Source organism: Pocillopora damicornis, chromosome 2 (genome assembly GCF_964200805.1).
Source record: "Pocillopora damicornis chromosome 2, jaPocDami1.2, whole genome shotgun sequence".
NCBI classification, from domain to species: domain Eukaryota; kingdom Metazoa; phylum Cnidaria; class Anthozoa; order Scleractinia; family Pocilloporidae; genus Pocillopora; species Pocillopora damicornis.
The window spans coordinates 31,366,573-31,386,296 of NC_142671.1; the positions used below are offsets into that span (position 1 = coordinate 31,366,573).

General features: G+C 38.9%; 5 protein-coding genes across 6 annotated transcripts; 1 reads left to right on the top strand and 4 right to left on the bottom strand.

Annotated features, from left to right (window-relative positions):
- The first annotated feature begins 79 nt into the window (after positions 1–79).
- On the top strand, positions 80–1,819 carry LOC113674097 (uncharacterized). Its single transcript, XM_027190572.2, has 3 exons — positions 80–190; positions 283–379; positions 632–1,819. Exons 1-3 carry the CDS (start codon positions 105–107, stop codon positions 1,115–1,117), a joined length of 669 nt encoding a protein of 222 aa, XP_027046373.2. The 5' UTR covers positions 80–104; the 3' UTR covers positions 1,118–1,819.
- On the bottom strand, positions 1,230–4,400 carry LOC113674075 (stimulator of interferon genes protein 3). 2 transcript variants are annotated; one of them, XM_089195906.1, is made up of 3 exons: positions 4,023–4,392; positions 3,383–3,833; positions 1,230–2,706 (listed from the first exon to the last, which is right to left on the bottom strand). In XM_089195906.1, the coding sequence occupies exons 1-3, from the start codon at positions 4,289–4,291 to the stop codon at positions 2,533–2,535; spliced, it is 894 nt and encodes a 297-aa protein (XP_089052032.1). In that variant the 5' UTR covers positions 4,292–4,392; the 3' UTR covers positions 1,230–2,532. The 2 variants fall into 2 exon arrangements, with proteins under 2 accessions (XP_089052032.1, XP_089052031.1); XM_089195905.1 differs by having other exon boundaries at positions 3,383–4,400.
- An 871-nt stretch (positions 4,401–5,271) lies between these two features.
- LOC149050837 (stimulator of interferon genes protein 7-like) lies at positions 5,272–7,974 on the bottom strand. Its single transcript, XM_089195904.1, has 2 exons — positions 6,860–7,974; positions 5,272–6,302 (listed from the first exon to the last, which is right to left on the bottom strand). Exons 1-2 carry the CDS (start codon positions 7,796–7,798, stop codon positions 6,123–6,125), a joined length of 1,119 nt encoding a protein of 372 aa, XP_089052030.1. The 5' UTR covers positions 7,799–7,974; the 3' UTR covers positions 5,272–6,122.
- Positions 7,975–11,016: 3,042 nt separating this feature from the next.
- Positions 11,017–13,902, bottom strand: LOC149050838 (stimulator of interferon genes protein 7-like). Its single transcript, XM_089195907.1, has 2 exons — positions 12,912–13,902; positions 11,017–12,330 (listed from the first exon to the last, which is right to left on the bottom strand). Exons 1-2 carry the CDS (start codon positions 13,833–13,835, stop codon positions 12,130–12,132), a joined length of 1,125 nt encoding a protein of 374 aa, XP_089052033.1. The 5' UTR covers positions 13,836–13,902; the 3' UTR covers positions 11,017–12,129.
- A 3,026-nt stretch (positions 13,903–16,928) lies between these two features.
- LOC113677097 (stimulator of interferon genes protein 7) lies at positions 16,929–19,382 on the bottom strand. Its single transcript, XM_027193852.2, has 2 exons — positions 18,280–19,382; positions 16,929–17,701 (listed from the first exon to the last, which is right to left on the bottom strand). Exons 1-2 carry the CDS (start codon positions 19,213–19,215, stop codon positions 17,534–17,536), a joined length of 1,104 nt encoding a protein of 367 aa, XP_027049653.2. The 5' UTR covers positions 19,216–19,382; the 3' UTR covers positions 16,929–17,533.
- Between the last annotated feature and the right edge of the window lie 342 nt (positions 19,383–19,724).

A 19,724-nucleotide genomic window follows, 5' to 3' on the forward strand; every position in this document is an offset into this window, starting at 1 on the left:
GATCTTCGCATTACTTGAAGTCTTCACGTAGTTTTCTCCCCTCTCTACCCGGGTAGGGTGGCGGGTACCCTCCCGTCCCGTAATTTCTCTGAATCAAGATAAAAATGGCGGCAGCAATATCATCTTCGAGAGATCTTCGAAGATTCGTGGAGTTTGGGCGGAAGATAATCGCAGTCGGACGAAATTACAGGTGAGCTTGTTAAAAGAAGTGTGATTCGATAATATCTTGATTCAGTGTCTCCAAACAAAGGAAGATGAAAGATTTTATTGCTTGGTACGTAGGGAACATGCTGCGGAATTGGGAAATCCTGTTCCAAAAACTCCACTCATCTTCCTGAAGCCGCCATCCAGCTACCTACAACAAGGAGGAAAAATCAAGGTACTTTGGGAGTACAAGGCTACAAATTAGTCACCTAAAGCTTTAAATTTGTGATCGTAAAAATCTAATGAGGAGGGCTGTACTCGATCTGAGGGGGGGTGGAGGGCGAATTCCTATGACCTCTAATTTCTAAGTCTTTATACAGTTTGGACCCTAGAATTTGGGTTTTCTTGCACGTAACTTGTACGGTATAATTGTGCATGGACTATTTTATTTTCTATTCTGTTATTTATTAACTTGTTTTGCTTGCAGCTTCCTCCAGGTTGTGACGAGCTTCACCACGAAGTAGAACTTGGTGTTGTAATTAGTAAGACAGGCGCGTCTATTGCGGAATCCAATGCAATGGATTACGTTGGGGGATATGCTCTTGCTCTTGATATGACTGCAAGAGATCTTCAAAATAAAGCTAAGAAGCTGGGTCAACCATGGACACTTGCTAAAGGTTTTGATACTGCATTGCCAGTCAGTAGATTCATCTCCAAGACAGAGATTCCGCAACCTGATAATGTCCATCTTTGGCTGAAAGTTGATGGTGAACTAAAACAAGATGGAAACACTCGGGATATGATCTTCACTATCCCTTATTTGATCAGCTATATCAGTCAGAGTATGACTTTAGAGGAAGGAGATTTCATTTTGACTGGGACTCCAGAGGGTGTCTCAGAAGTCAAACCTGGACAAACAATAGCTTGTGGTCTTGGGGATAAAATAGACATGACATTTCCTGTGGTGTTGTAGAAACATGAGAGGGTTAATCCTTTACACCCTAACATCAGTATGCATATTCTCCATACTGTTCTTCATATGTTTCCCAAAGTGTGGACAATGAGAATTTCTAAAACAATCAAGATTTTCTTCAGCATGTGATCATTTCCTTTATTCTCATGACCTTAATGTGTGATTGAGGGGTGATATTGTAAGGAGAAATAAGATGGTAATCACTCTAAAGGGTCAAAAGGTTAAAGTACAATACCAACAATGAACATCTGTCCTTGGATTACCTTAATTAAAAATTTTTACAAGAATCTTTTTTATAGTTATGTCAATTAGCTCTTTACCTCAATCACACCTTCATAATTTACTACAAAAAGTTTAAGGTAGTATCAATGGCCACTTATTATAGAGAGAAAAAGATAATGTTTTCTGCTAGTATTGAAAGGTTCTGATTTTTACCCCATTTTTCATTTAAATCAAAGACAAACTCAGGTGTTCTTTATTCATATATTTTTTTGTATGCCCATAAGTAACCCAAATGTGGAGTGCTTTTCAATCAAAGAATGAAACATGGCCCTTAAGTTTTTATTCAACCTTAATTTCAAATTTCCACAACTTTTTTTGGTCAAGGAAAAGTATAGAATGATGGTCTTGACTTAATAATTGTAATGCTTGCCAATTAAAAATATTTGAATCCTATTGGTTAATAGATACAAAATTATACAACTTTGCAGTGTGATGTTAAATTAATGCAAAGGGCTTGATCTCTGCTTGCTGAAACTATATTCTTTTAACTAAAACTGACAAACCAAATTACTTTTATTTTGGGTAATATTCATTTATTGAATTAATTAACACAATATTGAGAAGCATTGTAAGCAAATGACATTCCGTATTTCCTCAAACAAGAGCCATCTACCAAGTAAGTGCCCACCCCCTTGGCCATAATGTCAAACAAGCACCCCCTCCTCCCTCACTTTCCTAAGTAGTAGGGATTCAAGAAAAATCTGTTTCTATTGTCACTTTATTATCAACCTTTAAAGCTTCAACTATGGCAGAATCAGAACAGGAAATCAATAACTACCCCCTTGACTAAGTTCCCTCCTCCCAACAAGGGCCCCTCCTTTTAGGTGAAATTTTAAATAAGTGCTCATGCACTTATCTGAAGAAATGCAGTATACTTTTTATTTACACTGGTGATGTGTAAACTTCCCAATTACACTTTCTAAGTACAAGCATAATTTGTACACTGTCCTTTTAGTGTTCAAACATGGACTCAATCATGTTTGAAAATATTGTAACAATTGATCTTCTGTAGGCTAACAGCGTAGTTATTGAAGAACTGCAATATCAAAACTTGGTTACAAGGGGCCAGAACTACCCCAGATTTGTTAAATTAAGCTGTTTGGTGGTACTTGCTGTTACAATCATCCACTTTGCTAATCCTGAAGGTCAGCTTCATCTGACTCCACTTCAGTAGCATTATGTATTGCAACCAAAACATCTCCTATCTTGGATTTTTCATCTCCTGAAATGGGAACTATTTCACACTTTCCTCTGCATTCTTTGCAACTTTCAAGAATTTCTCTCAGTTTCCGAATGAAGAGTACAACCTACAAGAAAGGGGTTTACATGAAAAGAAAAACAACAAAAAAACGTCTGACACAAGAATTATTGGTATGACTGGGTTTGTTTGAGCTAGGGAAGGATGGTTCCCAGCAGAGGGGGTGGGATGGAGGCAGGATTGTTATATTCCTTTTGAGGCTGTTTCCCAAGTTGAAAACTGAGAAAAAAGTTTCCGTTGGTATTTCCTACTATTTGGCTTTGTTAGGCCTCCACGTATGCTTTTCCCTCTAAGACATCTTTACCCTTACCCCCCCCCCCCCCCCCCGCACTGAGTCTGGATCTTATGGTTTTTTGCCCGTACACACAAATATAATTTTTTATTTCAAATAAGTTTGCTATATTCCAACAACTGAATATAATAGCCTGATATTTGACATATTCAGGAACATTGCACTTGTACCCAAAGTCTGAGGAAAATAAAACATTTCTTCCAAAGGGTCTGGGGGTTGGGGAATGGCGCTGTCTTGTTGTAAATACAAAATGGCAGAGTTAGAGAAGCCACGAGATTCCCAGCACAACTCTTTACCTTAAGATTAATAAACATATAAGCTATGTCTTTTAAGAGACAAAAAAGATGGCTCAGCAAAACCAAGGGTATCTGCGTCATCAGAAGAAGTTCGCGGATTTCGCGAAGCTCTTTAACTGAGGAAGTACTATGATTACCTGATCATCCCGCTCTTGACGACTGAAGGGAGCGTCTTCGTGGAGAGACATGTCATACAAAGACATAAGATTGGAAGCGTACTCCAAAATGAAGAAGTATTCACGTGTCATTCCTGGTTTATCGGACATATCTACTCGGTAAACTGCTTGTTTGTAAATTCTTTCCCTTATTCCTCCCCTGTTGATTTTACACGGTGTAAGATCTCCGGCCCAAGTAACCCTGGGATCTGCGTCGGCAATATTATCATACACGTAACATGTCTTCGGCACCAAGATGTAAAGTTTCTTCTTTGTTATCTTGTAACGAAACTCTGACGATTTTGCAATCTGAGCTTCAAGCCTAGGAAGAACCAACTTCAGGTAGCCGAAGTAGTAATTCCAAGCAAAGCCGTCAGCAACATTCTTGTTATCTCTTTCGCTCAACATTGTTGCTTCTACCGTGTTCGGCTCTCTGAGACCAACGAGGAAAACCAGTTGTGGTACCACGAAACAATTCAGTATGAAGAAGATGGCATAATCCAGGCGGAGAAACGCTTCATAGTTTTGCAACATGGCATAACACACAAACAGAGTGGAAGTGGTACCGACAACTAAAATACAAGAACTATATTCAAACGCGAAAGTAGATTTTAAAACTCGCCTCCATTCCCCTCGATATCTCGTCTGCTTGTGTCGAATTTCTTCGGCTAGCATCGATACCCTTCTGATTAGTTCGCCTGCAATTACGCTTAGCATAAGAAGGGCTGTTGCAAAGAACACAAAGTTAATTCCCTCCTTGTCTTCGTTCTCCCATAAGGCAAACACAAGCAGGGCCCCAGATATGGTGGCTATCACTACTGAAGCGAAAGTGACAGCCTTGCCGCGGGGCTTGAAAATCGGTCCAAATCCGTTATTTTCCTGTTGATCCATTTATCAACTAACTATGTATCTTTATGCACGTCCCCTTTAAAACGTATTTTTCTTTTTTGCACCCTTCGATAGGGATCTTAAACTGCTTGCGTGGCAGATGTTTTTTTTTTAACTGATTGGGTACACTGTAGGGGAATCCCCTTATGATTTTGATTGGCGGATAGGAGTGGTTTTCTCTGCAGGCCTTCTTAATTATTTTGGAAAATTTAACATATCTTATCGATGCGTAGGACTTACATTGAAAGCAAATTGACAAGGCAGGGTCATTGTAATGAATCAAAAGGATTCCAACTTTACTTTTAAAATCAGCTCGGGGTTATTTACTGTCGAGGAAAAACATAACTCAGTGCGGTATTTGATTACCTCTGCGGCTACATGACGTAAGTCACATTTTAAAATGTCGCCAAGTTTCACATGATTTGTTTATTTGTTGAAGTTTTTTTTTTTTTATAAGCCGGTGGCAGTGGGTACATGTTGGAAAATGTCTAGTGAAATTTAATAAATCCCTTAAGGCAGCTGGTATGTCGGCTAATAATGTCAGAAAACTGAATATTTGGCCGAGAACCGAAGCTTCGAGGGCAACTTTAAATGTTTATTATTTTTTTAAAATATTTTAAAACATCATGTCAAGGGTGCTTTTAAGAGCCCATAAAAAGTAATTTGTCATCTCTCTTTGGGTTTTCTTTGTTCATTCGAGTTTAATCCAAATTTTACATTCCACAAAGATGAATATTCACAGAATAAGTTGAACTGAAAACCTGATGACTATTTGTGTTTTCAGACAATGTGCCCACCCACCCTTGGAGGGTCAATTGTAATGGGGCAGGTGGGTATTTGAGAAACTTTGATGGTCATTTATCTTCTAATTCTAACCCTAACCCTTAGCAATCACTGGTGTGGAAATAGGAAGGAATTCCAGACACTCTTATTTTGGAGAGAGGGGTAGGGATATGGATATTTTCACATAATCCAGACAAAAATATAAACAACAATTTATTGACAGAATTAAAATGCAACAACTAACAACTTAAGCATGCTCATACAGGCTGCAGCTGTGGGTCTTCCATATCATAATGAGCCTATGATTAAGAAGATCTTGGTTGTTCTGAAAGACACACAGCTGAGGACTGAACCTTCAATTTAAGCAGTCATTGAAAATGGCAAAGCAGAAATGACAATCATAACTACTAGATCATAACAAATTATTCACCATGAGTTATTAACGCAACTAGATTTTTGTCTGAAATGACATAAAAAGGATCTATATGCAGTTCATCATCCAAAGTATTAATTAGGCTAAAATCAATTCAAACAGGCTGATGAAAATTTTCAAATAACATAAAAATGATCCAACCCTTCTGGTTACCAAGCTTAGGAAGTTGAGAGTCAGGAAGAGATTGGAAGGAACAAGGATACTTGTTCTCTTTCTCAAACCTCTGTAAAACATTTTGGCCTCCCAGATTGTTCAGAGCAACAGAAATACCATAAATTGTCATTCAGTTATTTGTTAGGATTAAATACAATAAATTATAATCAACAAGTTTTCCTTTTTCTTGATCATTAAAACCATGAGGCTTTAGGAGTAAAATCTGAATTTTTACAGGTACTCTTAAATATCAATAATTTTTTGTGTAAACTATAATTATACTAACTGAAAAATAGAAAGAAAAAGAAAGGCTCCTCAGTCCTACCTGGATCACTAAAGGAGTATTTCATTTAGTATATCACAGGTCCTGTAAAATATCAGCAATTTATGTATACAATGTTATAAACTGAGTTTTTTGTTTCATTGAGTTAGCAATATTTTTGTTTAAAGCTGTCCTTGTTCTGGTCAGTGCACTCCATTAGCTTCTGGATTGTGCATCTCTATGTTGGCAGCATTATGCATCCCAACTAGGACATTTGAAATCTCATGTGGATCATTTCCTGAAATTGGCACTAATTCATAAGTCCCTCTGCACTCTTCAGAGTTCTCCAGAATTTCCGTCAATTTTTGGATGAATAGCACCACCTTTGTAATAGGAAAGAAAACTTCCAGTAAGACTGTGTCTGACCTAAAGCAAAGCATATTTCTAGGGACCAGTCCCAGGGGGGGGGGGTCTTCCTGATAATAGGGTAATGGGGATGTACTGCTCTGGATAAGGTTGATTTTCCATAACTGGATTCACCATTATGGGGATGCATTTTTGATAGAGTTTCTTAAATGGGGTTGAGTGTTTTGTGGATTTTGGGGGTAAGCCGAATTAAAGTAACTAGGGATTTAAAAATGGAAGATTTGTGGTCAAATGAGTCAATTCATTTTAGGAAGAGCTACCTAAAAGGCTTTGCAAGATAGATGTATAAACAGAAAGTGACTAGGTTAGGATAATGAAAATTATATTTACTCAAAAAGTTATTGAGATGGGATCTATTATGGGCTAGGGGTTCTGAATGGCCAGTGGCACTTCCACAGCAAAAATTGACCTAAGAACTCTCTCCAGGGATCAGTCACATTATTACTCATAGTATTCAGATCAGGACTCTCTTTCATCTTGAAAATCAAAAGGAAAATACTACAAACTAGCCTACCTGCTGATCCCGCTCCTCACGGTTAAAGGGGGCGTCTCCTTGTCGAGACATATCGTAGAGGGTCATCAGAGGCGTGGCATACTCCAAGATAAAGTGGTACTCTCCCACTGTTCCATCTGGGCGGGGCATCTCTATCTTATGTACCGCATGCTTGTAAATTCTGTTCTTAATTCCACCTCTATCAATTGAAAGCTCAGTAAGATTGTCGACCCATTTTACCCTGTCATCTGCGTCAACGATGTTAGCACAGGTGTAGCACGTTTTGGGCAATAATATTAAAAGCTTTTCCTCTTTTATCGCATATCGAAGTTCAGGTTTCGATTTGCTAATCTGTTCTTTCAGTTTTGGCAGTACCAGCTTCAGATAACCAAAGTAGTAGCTCCAAGCCAGCCCATCAGCTACATTCTTGTTTTCTTTTTCGTTCAAATCCGATGTTTCCACAGGAGAGAGCTGTCGAAGACCCACAAGGAACAACAACTGCGGAACCACCAAACAGTTCAGAAAAAACAAAATGGCGAAATCTGGGCGAGAGAAAACCTCGTATTGTTCATACAACTGATAACATAATATGACAGCAGAAGCGATAGCAGCGACTAAAATACACCCGCCATAATCAAAAGTGAAAGTTGTCTTGAAAATACTCTTCCACTTTCCTTGATATCTCGTGCGTTTGTGTTTGAACTCCTCAGACAACAGGGACAACCTTCGTAATAGTTCACCGAAAACAAAACTGAGGGTAAGCAGGGCAGCTGTAAACACCAGGAAATGAAACTCCTTCTCTTTCTCTTTCACCGAGAAGAATAGTGTCGCGCCACTTATCACAACCATGATAGCTGAAGTGACAGTAGCAATTTTCCCACGACGCTTGAAAAGTGGTCCAAAGCCATTATTTTCTTGTTGAGCTAAGTCATCTCCTCGAGGAAGATGATTTTCAGCCATGATGTGTATAATATTTCCTTCTAAACGCAGAATTTACGTACTCGTAAAGATGGTCACAACGAAATGAGTAAACCTGGGGAAAAGCAGATCGCTTTGATTCCCAAATAATATATTTGGGGAATCCCCTAGACAAAAACTCTGGCTTTGATTGGCCAGGAGTCATGAGGTTGTCTTTGGGCTCCTTAAGGGCGAGCTGAAATTATTTGTTCGGAGATTGAAAGTGCTCTCTCAGCAAGTTTCGGTTTCGGTTTCGGAAAAAAAACTTTTCCAGAGAAATGAAAAACCGAAAGGAGAATACGTTGGTTTCCTACACTGCGTGGAGCCTCCTTAGCCGAAACCACCTCGCGCACGAGGTGGTTCTCACATTATGTGCAATGACCGAAATTAAATTTAAAGAAAAATTATTTCACCATCAGGCTCAACATGAATTCCTATACCATCATTAATATGGAGGACAGATAAAAGTAGTTGGAGATAGCTCCGCCATATTTGGGCTTCATTCAGGCTTGGTTCACTGAGGAGCATCGAGGAGCATCAAGGGCCGTTTAATTCTAGTGCCAAATGGGACCATGTTTCCGCGTTCCTACAGAAAATGCACCCACAGATACTTTTACACAATTTGCGTGGAACACATGCCACTTTGTGATGTAAATGGCGCGAAACGTTTTGACTGTTATTTCAACAATGATAAAGACTGAGTGCAACCATGAACTGATACCGTACACTGAGGTGTAATTCCCACACAATTTACCAGCTATCTCTGGATTGTAAGATGTCGTTGACATGTCTAGGTTAAGTTACAATGATAGATAAATGTGTCTTTTTTTCATTCACGACCCTTGATTCGTAATTACGATTCTGTAAGATGATAGGATCTGGATAAAGAATGTCAGTCAGGGTCTAGGTTATTATCTAGCTAAAGAGAGAAGAACTATCACGATCCTTAGCTGTTATTATTATTAATAACATTCAGATTCATATTCTTTTTCTAATAACTAATAATTTGAACTTTGCATAGGGGCTTTGATGTTGTAATCAAATTATTGATAATTAAACCCCATGGTCAAGTGGAAAACATTGGGCTCGTCGAGACCAGGGGTATTGAATTAATCACAAGGAGGATTATCCCTGGTGTGCCGCTTATTTATAAATTCACTCCGTTATTCCTTCCCTTTTGAGCCTGCACAGGGGAACATCACAGGCCTTAAGTAAACCTAGGATCTGCATGAGGGGAGTTGAATTGCCACAGAATGAAGTTGAACTGAAAACCTGTCCACTGTTTGTGGCTCCAGGAAATTTCCTCACCCATCCTTGGAGGGCCTTTTGGAATGGGATAGGGTGAGGATTCTAAAAGCTTACGGGTATTTATAGAGGAGTGACATTTCTTCTGAGGGACTGGGGGAAGGTGATTCCAAACAAAATCTTCTCTGCGTGAGGGGTGCCATTAGGGCTATATGTGACCATATTCTACACAAAAACATACTTTGGATACTTGCATAATTTAGAGGGGAACCCCCTATGAATTCTTTAAAACCAGTTGGCTGGAAACAACCAAAAAAAATTGAAAGCTGTGGCAAAGCTTGAAGGAGGGAGACTCCTTCAAAGAAGTACCAAAGTTGTTGGTTATAATTTTTCCAAAACTTACAAGTACCAGTGTTCTAGTGCAGTCAGAGTTGTCACACAGGTGCTTTGTGGCAAGTTTTATTTTTAACTCTTTAAATTCTAGAAGTGACAAGTATTTAATTTCTCCCTAAAGCAGTACTTCTGAAATATGTATCATAATGACCATGGAAGTAAAGGAGATGATTGCCAAACTAAAAAGCTGTGATTGAAACACAGATTCTCCTTGTCAGTACCAAAGGAAATGTGTAATTGAGAACAGTATGAAGAATCTGCATACTGATATAAAGGTGTAAAGGTTTAATTAAAATGTTTACAGAATAAGAGCACAAAAATCATTATTTCACAGAGCAAAGCAAAGACAAATGACAATTGAGAAAAACTAAACTATTCAGCCTGTTTCATAAACCTCTGTTCATGTTTACTTTACTATCCCATAAAGGGCTCACAACAAACTGAGTTATCTGCTAAGCTATAAAGATAAGTAAATTAAATTAGGTTGTAAACTTCTCCACTAACACAAATTAAAGGCTGTTCCTTTGAATATTTTCACAACACACTCAACATAAATCTGAGAGATGTCAGAGGTTAAAGAATTCAAAACAACTCAAAGCCTTGAGTTATTGAGCCCACAAAAGGACTGGAACACATATAAAGTTATATTAGGGTGCTTGTTTCCTATCTAAAGAGTACAAATAATCAATTTTTGGCCTCTCAGAGTTCATAATATAACAAAGTGACATTTTCAGCTGCCTTAAATGTTATGCTGTTTCAGTTAAATTCAACTTTCTAAAGATAGTTTACACTTGATACATAACTATAAAGCCTAAAAGCAATGGTATACCTGGACTTTACAGAGGAGAATAATAAAGTGAGAAGAATTCAAACATCACATTTAAAATCAGGTTGGGGTTATTTATTGTTGAGGAAAATATATGTCAGTGCAGTATATGATTATCTCTGTAGCTATATATAAAACATTAATCAATTTAAAATGTTGCAAAATTTCACATGATTTGCTTATTTACTGAGGTTTTTTCGATGAGCTGGTGGCAATGGGCACATGTTGGAAGATATCTAATAAAATTTAATAAACCCTTAAGGCAGTTGTACGATGGCTGATGTGTCAGAGAGCTGAATATTTGGCTGAGAAGTGTAGCTTTGAGGGCAAATTGAAATTGTTATGAATTGTTACTATTTTTTCAAAATATTTCAAAATATCATGTTTTGGGGTACTTTCAAGAGTTCATGAAAAGTAATTTGTCATCTCTCTTTGAGTTTTCTTTGTTCATTCAAGTCTAATCTAAATTTTGCATTCCACAAAGATGAATATTTGTAGAATGAAATTGAACTGAAAACCTGAAGACTATTTGTGTTTCTAGACAATGTACCCATCCACCCTATGAAGGGTCAATCATAATGAGGGCAGGGTGGGTATTTGAAAAACTCTGACAGCCACTTATCTTCTCAATGGGTTTGGAAATAGGAAGGAACTCTAGACATAATTATTTCTGAGGGTGGGGTAGGGATAAGGATATTTTCACATAATCCAGGCCAAAATATCTACTTCTTTATGTCCAAATGAATTAGAAAGGGTATGATAGACAATAATTTATTGACAGAATTAAAATGCAACAACTAGCAACTTAAGCATGCTCATACAATCTGTAGCTGTGGGTCTTCCAAATTATGATGAGCCCATGATTAAGAGGATCTTGGTTGACTGTAAATATGTGAAAATCATATATGTGAACTGTAGTTGAAGAAATGAATATGGAACCTATCCTTGCAGTTATACTACTTAAGCAGTGGTGAAAATGATTAAGGCCTGAAAAAAAAATCTAATCCTGTATGGGATTTGAACTCATGACCTCTGCAATACCAGTGCATTGCTCTACCAACTGAGCTGACAAGCCAACTGGGAGCTGGTCATTGTGTTGGTTCCAAATAAATCTGTGAAGTGGTGAATAAATGACAGTAGGGTCTGACTGAAGAATCTTGGTCATTCTGAAAGACACACAGCTGAGGACTGAACCTTCAATTTAAGCAGTCATTGAAAATGGCAAAGCAGAAATGACAATCATAACTACTAGATCATAACAAATTATTCACCATGAGTTATTTATGCAACTAGATTTTTGTCTTCATTGACATGCTAAATATCTATGTGCAGTTCATCACCCAAAGTATCAATTAGGCTAAAATAAATTCAAACAGGCTAAAAAAAATTTCAAATAACATAAAAATGATCAAACCCTTCTAGCTACCAAACTTAGGAAGTTGAGAGTCAGAAGGAGATTGGAAGGAACAGGGATACTTGTTCTCTTTCTCAAAACCTCCATAAAACATTTTAGCCTCCCAGATTGTTCAGAACAACAGGCATACTATAAAATGTCCATCAGTTATTTGTTAGGATTCAATATAATAAATAACTATAAAAAAGTTTCATTTTTTTGGTCATTAAAACCATGGGGTTTCAGAAGTAAAATCTGGATTTCTGCAGGTACCATTAAATAACAATCGTTTTTTGGGTAAACCATAAATATACTAGCTGAAAACAGAAGAAAGATAAAGGAAGGCTCCTCATTCCTGCATGCACCACTAAAGGAATATTTCATTAGAATATAACAGGTCCCATAAAATATCAGCAATTTATGTGTACCATGTTACAGATTGAGTTTTTTTGTTATACTGAGTTGGCATTATTTTGTTTAGAGCTGGCCTTGTTCTGGTCTGTGCACTCCATTAGCTTCTGGATCGTGCATCTCTATGTTGGCAGCATTATGCATCCCAATCAGGACATTTGAAATCTCATTTGGGTCATTTCCTGAAATTGGCACCAACTCATAAGTCCCTCTGCACTCTTCAGAGTTATCCAGAATTTCTGTCAATTTTTGGATGAATAACACTACCTATAAGTTACAATGAAGAGAAGTTCCGGTTAGACTGCATCTCACCTAAAACAAATCATATTTATGAGGACCAGTCTCAAGGGGGGGGGGGGTACTTCCTCATGAAAGGGGAATGGGGATGTGCTGCTGGATGGCTTGCATTTTCACAACTGAATTTACTATAATAACAGTATGCAATATCACTACAGTTGCTATAATGGAGTTACACTTTTTTCAGGATTTTGGGGTTAGACAACTTATAGTTTAGTAGGGATTTAAAAATGGGTAGATTCATGGTCAAATTCATTAGGATGAGCTGCTTAAAAGGCTTTCTAAGGTAGATGTATAAACAGAAAGTGACCTGGTTGTGATAGTGAAAATAAAATTCACTTAAAAGTCACTTAGATGGGATCTATAAATGACCACAGAATAGATGAGAATGGGGAGGGGGGGGGAGGTTCTCAGTTGCCAGTGGCACATACACAGCAAAATTTGACCCAAATATCCTTCCCAAGGATCAGCCACAGTATTGTTTGAGGTAATCAGATAAGGACTTTCATCCACCTTGAAAATCAAAGGGAAAATAATAGAAACAGGCCTACCTGATGATCCCGCTCCTCACGATTTAAGAAGGCGTCTGCATGCTCAGACATAGCATAGAGGGTCTTCAGAGGCGTGGCATACTCTAAGACAAAGTGGTATTTTTCCACTGTTCCATCTGGGTGGGGCTTCTCTATCTCATGAACTGCATCCTTGTAACTTCTGTCCTTAATTCCACCACTGCTTCTTTTAATCTCTGGCAGATTGCCGGCCCATTTTACTCTTTGGTCTGCATCAATGATGTTATCATAGATAAAGCACGTTTTGGGCAGTAAAATGAAAAGCTTCTTCTCTCTTATCTGATATCGAAATTGCTCCGATTTGGCAATCTGTTCTTCCAGTCTTGGCAGCATCAGCTTCAGATAACCAAAGTAATAGCCCCAAGCCAGCCCATCAGCCACATTCTTGTTTTCCTTTTCGTTCAAATGCGCTGTTTCCACTGGAGAGAGCTGTCGAAGACCTACAAGGAACAAGAACTGCGGAACCACGAAACAGTTCAGGAAAAACAAAATGGCGAATTCTGAGCGGGAGAAAACCTCGTATTGTTCATACAACTGATAACATAATATTACAGCAGAAAGGATAGCAGTGACTAAAATACACCTGCTATTTTCGAAAGTGAAAGTTGTCTTAAAAACACCCTTCCACTTTCCATGATATCGCGTGCTTTTGTGTTTGAACTCCTCAGACAACAAGGACAATCTTCGTAAAAGTTCCCCGACAACAAAACTGAGGATAAGCAGCGTAGCTGTAAACACCAGGAAATTTTTCTCTTTTACTGCGAAGAATAGCATCGCGCCAGTTATCACAACAAAGATAGCTGAAGTGACAGTAGCATTTTTCCCACGATGCTTGAAAAGTGGTCCAAAGCCATTATTTTCTTGTTGAGCCAAGTCATCTCTTCGGAGAAGATGATTTTCAGCCATGGTGTATATAATATTTTCCTCCTGACGCAGAATTTACGTACTCGTAAAGATGGTCACAACGAAATGCGCAACACTAAGGAAAGCAGATCGATTTGATTCGCAACATGATTTACCTGGGAAATCCCCTCAATAAAAACTCTGGCCTTGATTGGCCAAGAGTCTTGTGTTTGTCTTTGGGCTGCCCACCTGCTTGGGGAACATCCTTAAATATGGCGTGATGAAATCATTTGTTAGGAGATTGAAAGTGCTCTCTCAGCAAGTTTCAGTTTCGAAAACCTCTCCCAGATGACTGAAAAACCGAAAGGAAAACCCGTTGGTTTCCTACATCGCGTGGAGCCCGCGCAGGTTGAAACCACCTCGAGCACGAGGTTTGACCGTAGTTAAATTAAAGAAAAACTACTTCACCATCAGGCTGACAATGGTATTCTAAGCTCGCATGAATTCAAATACCATCATTAATATGGAGGGCAGTTAAAAGTAGCTTTCTGGAGATAGCTCCTCCATATTCAGGCTTTATTCAGGCCTGGTTCACCGAGGGGCATCGGGGGGGCCCCAACAGCCGTTTAATTCTAGTGCCAAATGGGATCATATTTCCTTCGTTCCTTTGGGAAATGCACCCACACATACTTTTACATAACTTGCGGCCAACGCACGCCACTTTGCACTGTAAATGGCGCGAAACGTTTTGATTGTTACTTCAACGGTGATGAAGACTGAGTGGTGAAAAGGTAGCAACGGCGGACTGCGAGTGCAACCATGAATTGATAGCGTACATTGAGGTATTATTCCCACACAATTCACCAGCTCCCTCTAGATTTATAGAATAGTTGAATTGTTCAGGTTCAGTTACAAGGATGGACAAATTTTTTTTCTCATTCACGACCCTTGATTCGTAATTACAATCGGGAGGAAACCTATCTGAAACCTGGGTGTCCTGTGACTCGGTTAGACGATGAAAGGATCTGGATAAAGAATGTCAGCCAGGGACTAGGTTATTGTTCAGCTAAAGAACAGTACTGGATAAGAGAAGAGCTATCACGATCCTTGACTGATATTATTATTATTAGTAGTAACATTCAGATTCAGATTCTTTTTCTAAAAACTAATAATTTAAACTTTGTATAGGGGCTTTGATGTTGTAATCAGATTATTGATAATTAAACCCTAAGGTCAAGCGATCAGGCTTGTCGAAACCAAGGGTATTCAATTAATAACAAGGAGGAAGCAGATTTCATAACAATGCTTGCCAAGTAGGCAATTAGTTTGTTTGCCTGGTCAACCTCCTTTCTGGGAGAAGGGAGTGCCTTCATAGAGAGATACTGAAGCATACAGAGGCATGCAAAGACTGAAAGCGTAAAGTGAAATTTATCACTCTTAGTGGGCAGGGATCTTGACATTCTTGGTGTGCAGCTTATTTCTAAATTCGCTCCATTATTCCTTCCCTGTTGAGCCTACACAGTGGAACATCACTGGCCTTAAGTAAACCTGGGATCTGCATGAAGAAAGTTGAATTGCCACAGAATGAAGTTGAACTGAAAACCTGTCCACTGTTTGCAGCTCCAGGAAATTTCCTCACCCATCCTTGGAGGACCACTTGGGGTGGGATAGGGTGAGCATTCTTAAAGCTTAAGTGTATATATAGAGGAATTATATCTCTTCTGGGGGACTGGGGGAGGGGATTCCAAACAAAATCTTTTCTGTGTGAGGGGTGAAAATAAGGATGTTTGAACATATTCTACACAAAAAATACTTTGAGTACTTGCAAGACTTAGAGGGGATCACCTTCTGAAGTCTTTCAAACCAGTTTTACAATTAAGGCTACTTGATCACTGAGAACTTCACTGTGTGTTTTTTTTTTCTTAGCAGTTACTGATTTATATCTAAGATTTTTCTGTAGTAAAATCTTATTGGTAGCTTATTCTACAATTGAGGGAGCTTTTGGCTTGAAACAAACAAAAAAAACTCTTAAACCTGTAGCGAAGCTTGAAAGGGGAGACTCTCCTTCAAAGAAGCACCAAAGTTGTTGGTTATAATTTCTCCCAAACTTATAAGTACTGGTATTCTAGCACAGTCAGAGTTAACACACAGCTGCTTTGTGTCATGTTTTATTTTTAACCCTTTTAATCCTTAGAGTGACAAGTATCAAATTTTTCCTTAAAGTAATATTGCTGAAATATTTATTATAAAGACTGTGGAAATAAAGAAAATAAATGCCAAGCTAAAAAGCTGTGATTGAAACACAAATTCTCCTTGTAAGGAAATGTGCAATTGAGAATAGTAGGAAGAATATGCATACTGATATAGAGGTGTAAAAGGGATAATTAATATGGGTAATTGTGAAGAAGAGCTCCCCAAAAAACCTGTCGGCCGACAGTCGGCCGACAGTCGGCCGTCTGTCGGCCGACAGTCGGTCGACTGTCGGCCGACAGACGGCCGACAGGTTTTGCCTGAAATATAGGCTACCTGTCGGCCGACAGTCGGCCGACAGTTGGCCGACTGTTGGTAATGTGTCGGTAACCTGTCGGTAGCTTGTCGGTAGCTTGTCCGTGAAACGTTAACACAAACCTTAATGTTTTCTCTCGGTTTTCGCTTGATACAACATCCAACATGTGTAATATGTTGACAATTGACTTTCAAAATTTGGTGGCTCCTAAAGGAGCCGTTTTGTGAGTGGTGAAATATACAAGATACTTCACTCGTAGAATCGTGATTTTAGCGGCGCGCGCCTAAATCAATTATCGCATCACGCATCGATTACTTAACATAACGAGTAAAAAGATTCACAGTTGTATCGTTTATTAAACTTGACTTGTAAATTACGCAAGTGATATATCCTATACGCATCTGATAACATTTTGGAAGAAACGTTTCTTTACATACTACCAACTTTGCCGTCGATCGGTAAGTAGGTGAAGTCTGTCGAGTCATACATCACCATTACGGATTGTTATGTCACGTTAACTGTTCGTTTTTAACACGATTTTTTTCTTTTTTCTTAACCTGTCGGTAGACTGTCGGCCGACTGTCGGTCGACTGTCGGCCGACAGTCGGCCGACAGACGGCCGACAGGTTTTTTGGGGAGCTCTTCTTCACAATTACCTTAATATGTTTACAGATTAAGAGCACAACAATCATCAATTTAAGTATTTCACGGAGCAAAGCAAAGAAAAATGAAAATTGAGAAAAACTAAACTATTCAGCCTGTTTTATAAATCTCTGTTCATGTTTATGTTACTATCCCACTAAGGGCTCACTACAAATTATGTAATCTGCCTGGCTATAAGGAAGGGCAAAATAAATTAGGCTATAGCCTTCTCCACTTACACAAATTAAAGGCTGTGCCTTTGAATGTTTTCAGAACACAATCAACATAAATCTGCAAGATGAGGACTGTCCCTTTGCTACCCTCTCTAAAAAACAATGTTAGTCTCCTTAACCAACATCAAGTGGTATCTATTATGGGTGAAATAAAAGTATAAGCTACAAGATTTAGATAAAGATTTGTAATTAACATCTTTGCCCCTTCAAAGGCTCCTCATTCCTACATGCATCAGAAAAGAAATATTTCATTTACTATATTGCAGGTCCTGTAAAATATCAGGAACTTATGTGTACAACATTACAGACTGAGTTTCTTGCTACACCACATTAGCATTATTTTGTTTAGAGCTGTTCTCGTTCTGGTCTGTGCACTCCATTTAAGCTTCTGGATTGTGCATCTCAATGTTGGCAGTATTATGCATCCCAATCAGGACATTTGAAATCTCATTTGGATCATTTCCTGAAATTGGCACTAATTCATAAGTCCCTCTGCACTCTTCGGAGTTCTCCAGAATTTCCCTCAATTTTTGGATGAATAACACCACCTATAAGTAAAAATGAAGAGAAGTTCCAGTTAGATGTGCATCCCACCTCAAACAAATCATATTTATGAGGACCAGTCCTAAGGGGGGGAGGGGGGTACTTCCTAATAAAAGGCTAATGGGGATGTGCTACTGGATGGCTTGCATTTTCACTGCTGGATTTACTATTTAATAATGGGTTTGCAATTTCAATACAGTTCCAACAATGGGGTTGCACTCTTCCAGATTTTGGGGTGAGACAATGTATGGCCAATTGGGAAGATTCATGGTTAAATGAGTCAATTCATTTTAAGATGAGCTACTTAAAAGGCTTTCTAAGGCAGACACATAAAACAGAAAGTGACTAAGTTGGGATAGTGAAAGTAACATTCACTTAAAAGCACCTTAGATAGGATCTACAAATGACCACAGAATAGATTATAATGGGTTGGGGGGGGGGGGTTTCTAAGAGGCCAGTGGCATATACACAGCAGAAATTGTCCCAATTACTCAGGGATCAGCCACAATATTGTTTGTGGTAATTAGATCAGGATTCTCTTCCACTTTGAAAATCAAAGGGAAAATACTACAAACTAGCCTACCTGATGATCCCGCTCCTCACGATTAAAGGAGGCGTCTGCATGCTCAGACATATCATAAAGGGACATCAGAGGTGTGGCATACTCCAAGATAAAGTGGTACCTTTCTACTGTTCCATCAGGGCGAGGCATTTCTATCTTATGTACCGAATGCTTGTAAATTCTTTCCTTAATTCCACCCCTACTAATTTTAAGCTCTGGGAGATTACCGACCCATTTTACCCTTGGGTCTGCGTCTTTGATGTCAGCACAAGTGAAGCACGTTTTGGGCAGTAAAATGAAAAGCTTTTTCCTTGTTATTTCATAACGAAAAAGCTCCGATCTGCCAATCTGATCTTTCAGTTTTGGCAGTACCAGCTTCAGATAACCAAAGTAGTAGCTCCAAGCCAGCCCATCAGCCACATTCTTGTTTTCTTTTTCGTTTAAATCCGATGTTTCCACAGGAGAGAGCTGTCGGAGACCCACAAGGTACAACAACTGCGGAGCCACGAAACAGTTCAGAAAAAACAAAATGGCGAATTCTGGGCGAGAGAAAACTTCGTATTGTTCATACAACTGATAACATAATATGAGAGCGGAAGCGATAGCAGCGACTAAAATACACTTGCCATAATCGAAGGTGAAAGTGGTCTTAAAAATACCCTTCAACTTTCCTTGATATCTCGTGCGTTTGTGTTTGAACTCCTCAGACAACAGGGACAACCTTCGAAATAATTCGCCGAAAACAAAACTGAGGGTAAGCAGGGCAGCTGTAAACACCAGGAAATGAAACTCCTTCTCTTTATCTTTCACCGCGAAGAATAGCGTCGCGCCACTTATCACAACCATAATAGCTGAAGTGACAGTAGCAGTTTTCCCACGACACTTGAAAAGTGGTCCAAAGCCATTATTTTCTTGCTGAGCTAAGTCATCTCCTCGAGGAAGACGATTTTCAGCCATGGTGTATATAATATTTCCTCCTAAACGCAGAATTTACGTACTCGTAAAGATGGTCACAAAGAAATGCGTTAAACTGGGGAAGGCAGATCGATTTGACTCCCGACATGATTTATTTTGGGAATCCCCTCGATAAAAACTCTGACCTTGATTGGCCAGGAGTCTTGAGGGTGTCTTTGGGCTTCCCCCCGCGAGGGGAAATTCGGAGATTGAAAGTGCTCTCTCAGCAAGTTTCAGTTTCGAAAACCTTTTTCCGGAGGAATGTTAAACCGAAAGGAGAATGCGTTGGTTTCCTAAACCGCGTGGAGCCTCCTAAGGTTGAAACTACCTCGAGCACGAGGTGGTTCTCACATCATGTGTAAAGACCGTGATTCAATTTAAAGAAAAATTATTTCAGCTTTCTCTCTCTGTCTAAGTTATTGTCCAGCTAAAGAGAGAAGAACTATCTCGATCCTTGACCGTTGTTATTATTAATGACATTCAAATTCATATTCTTCTTCTAATATATAATA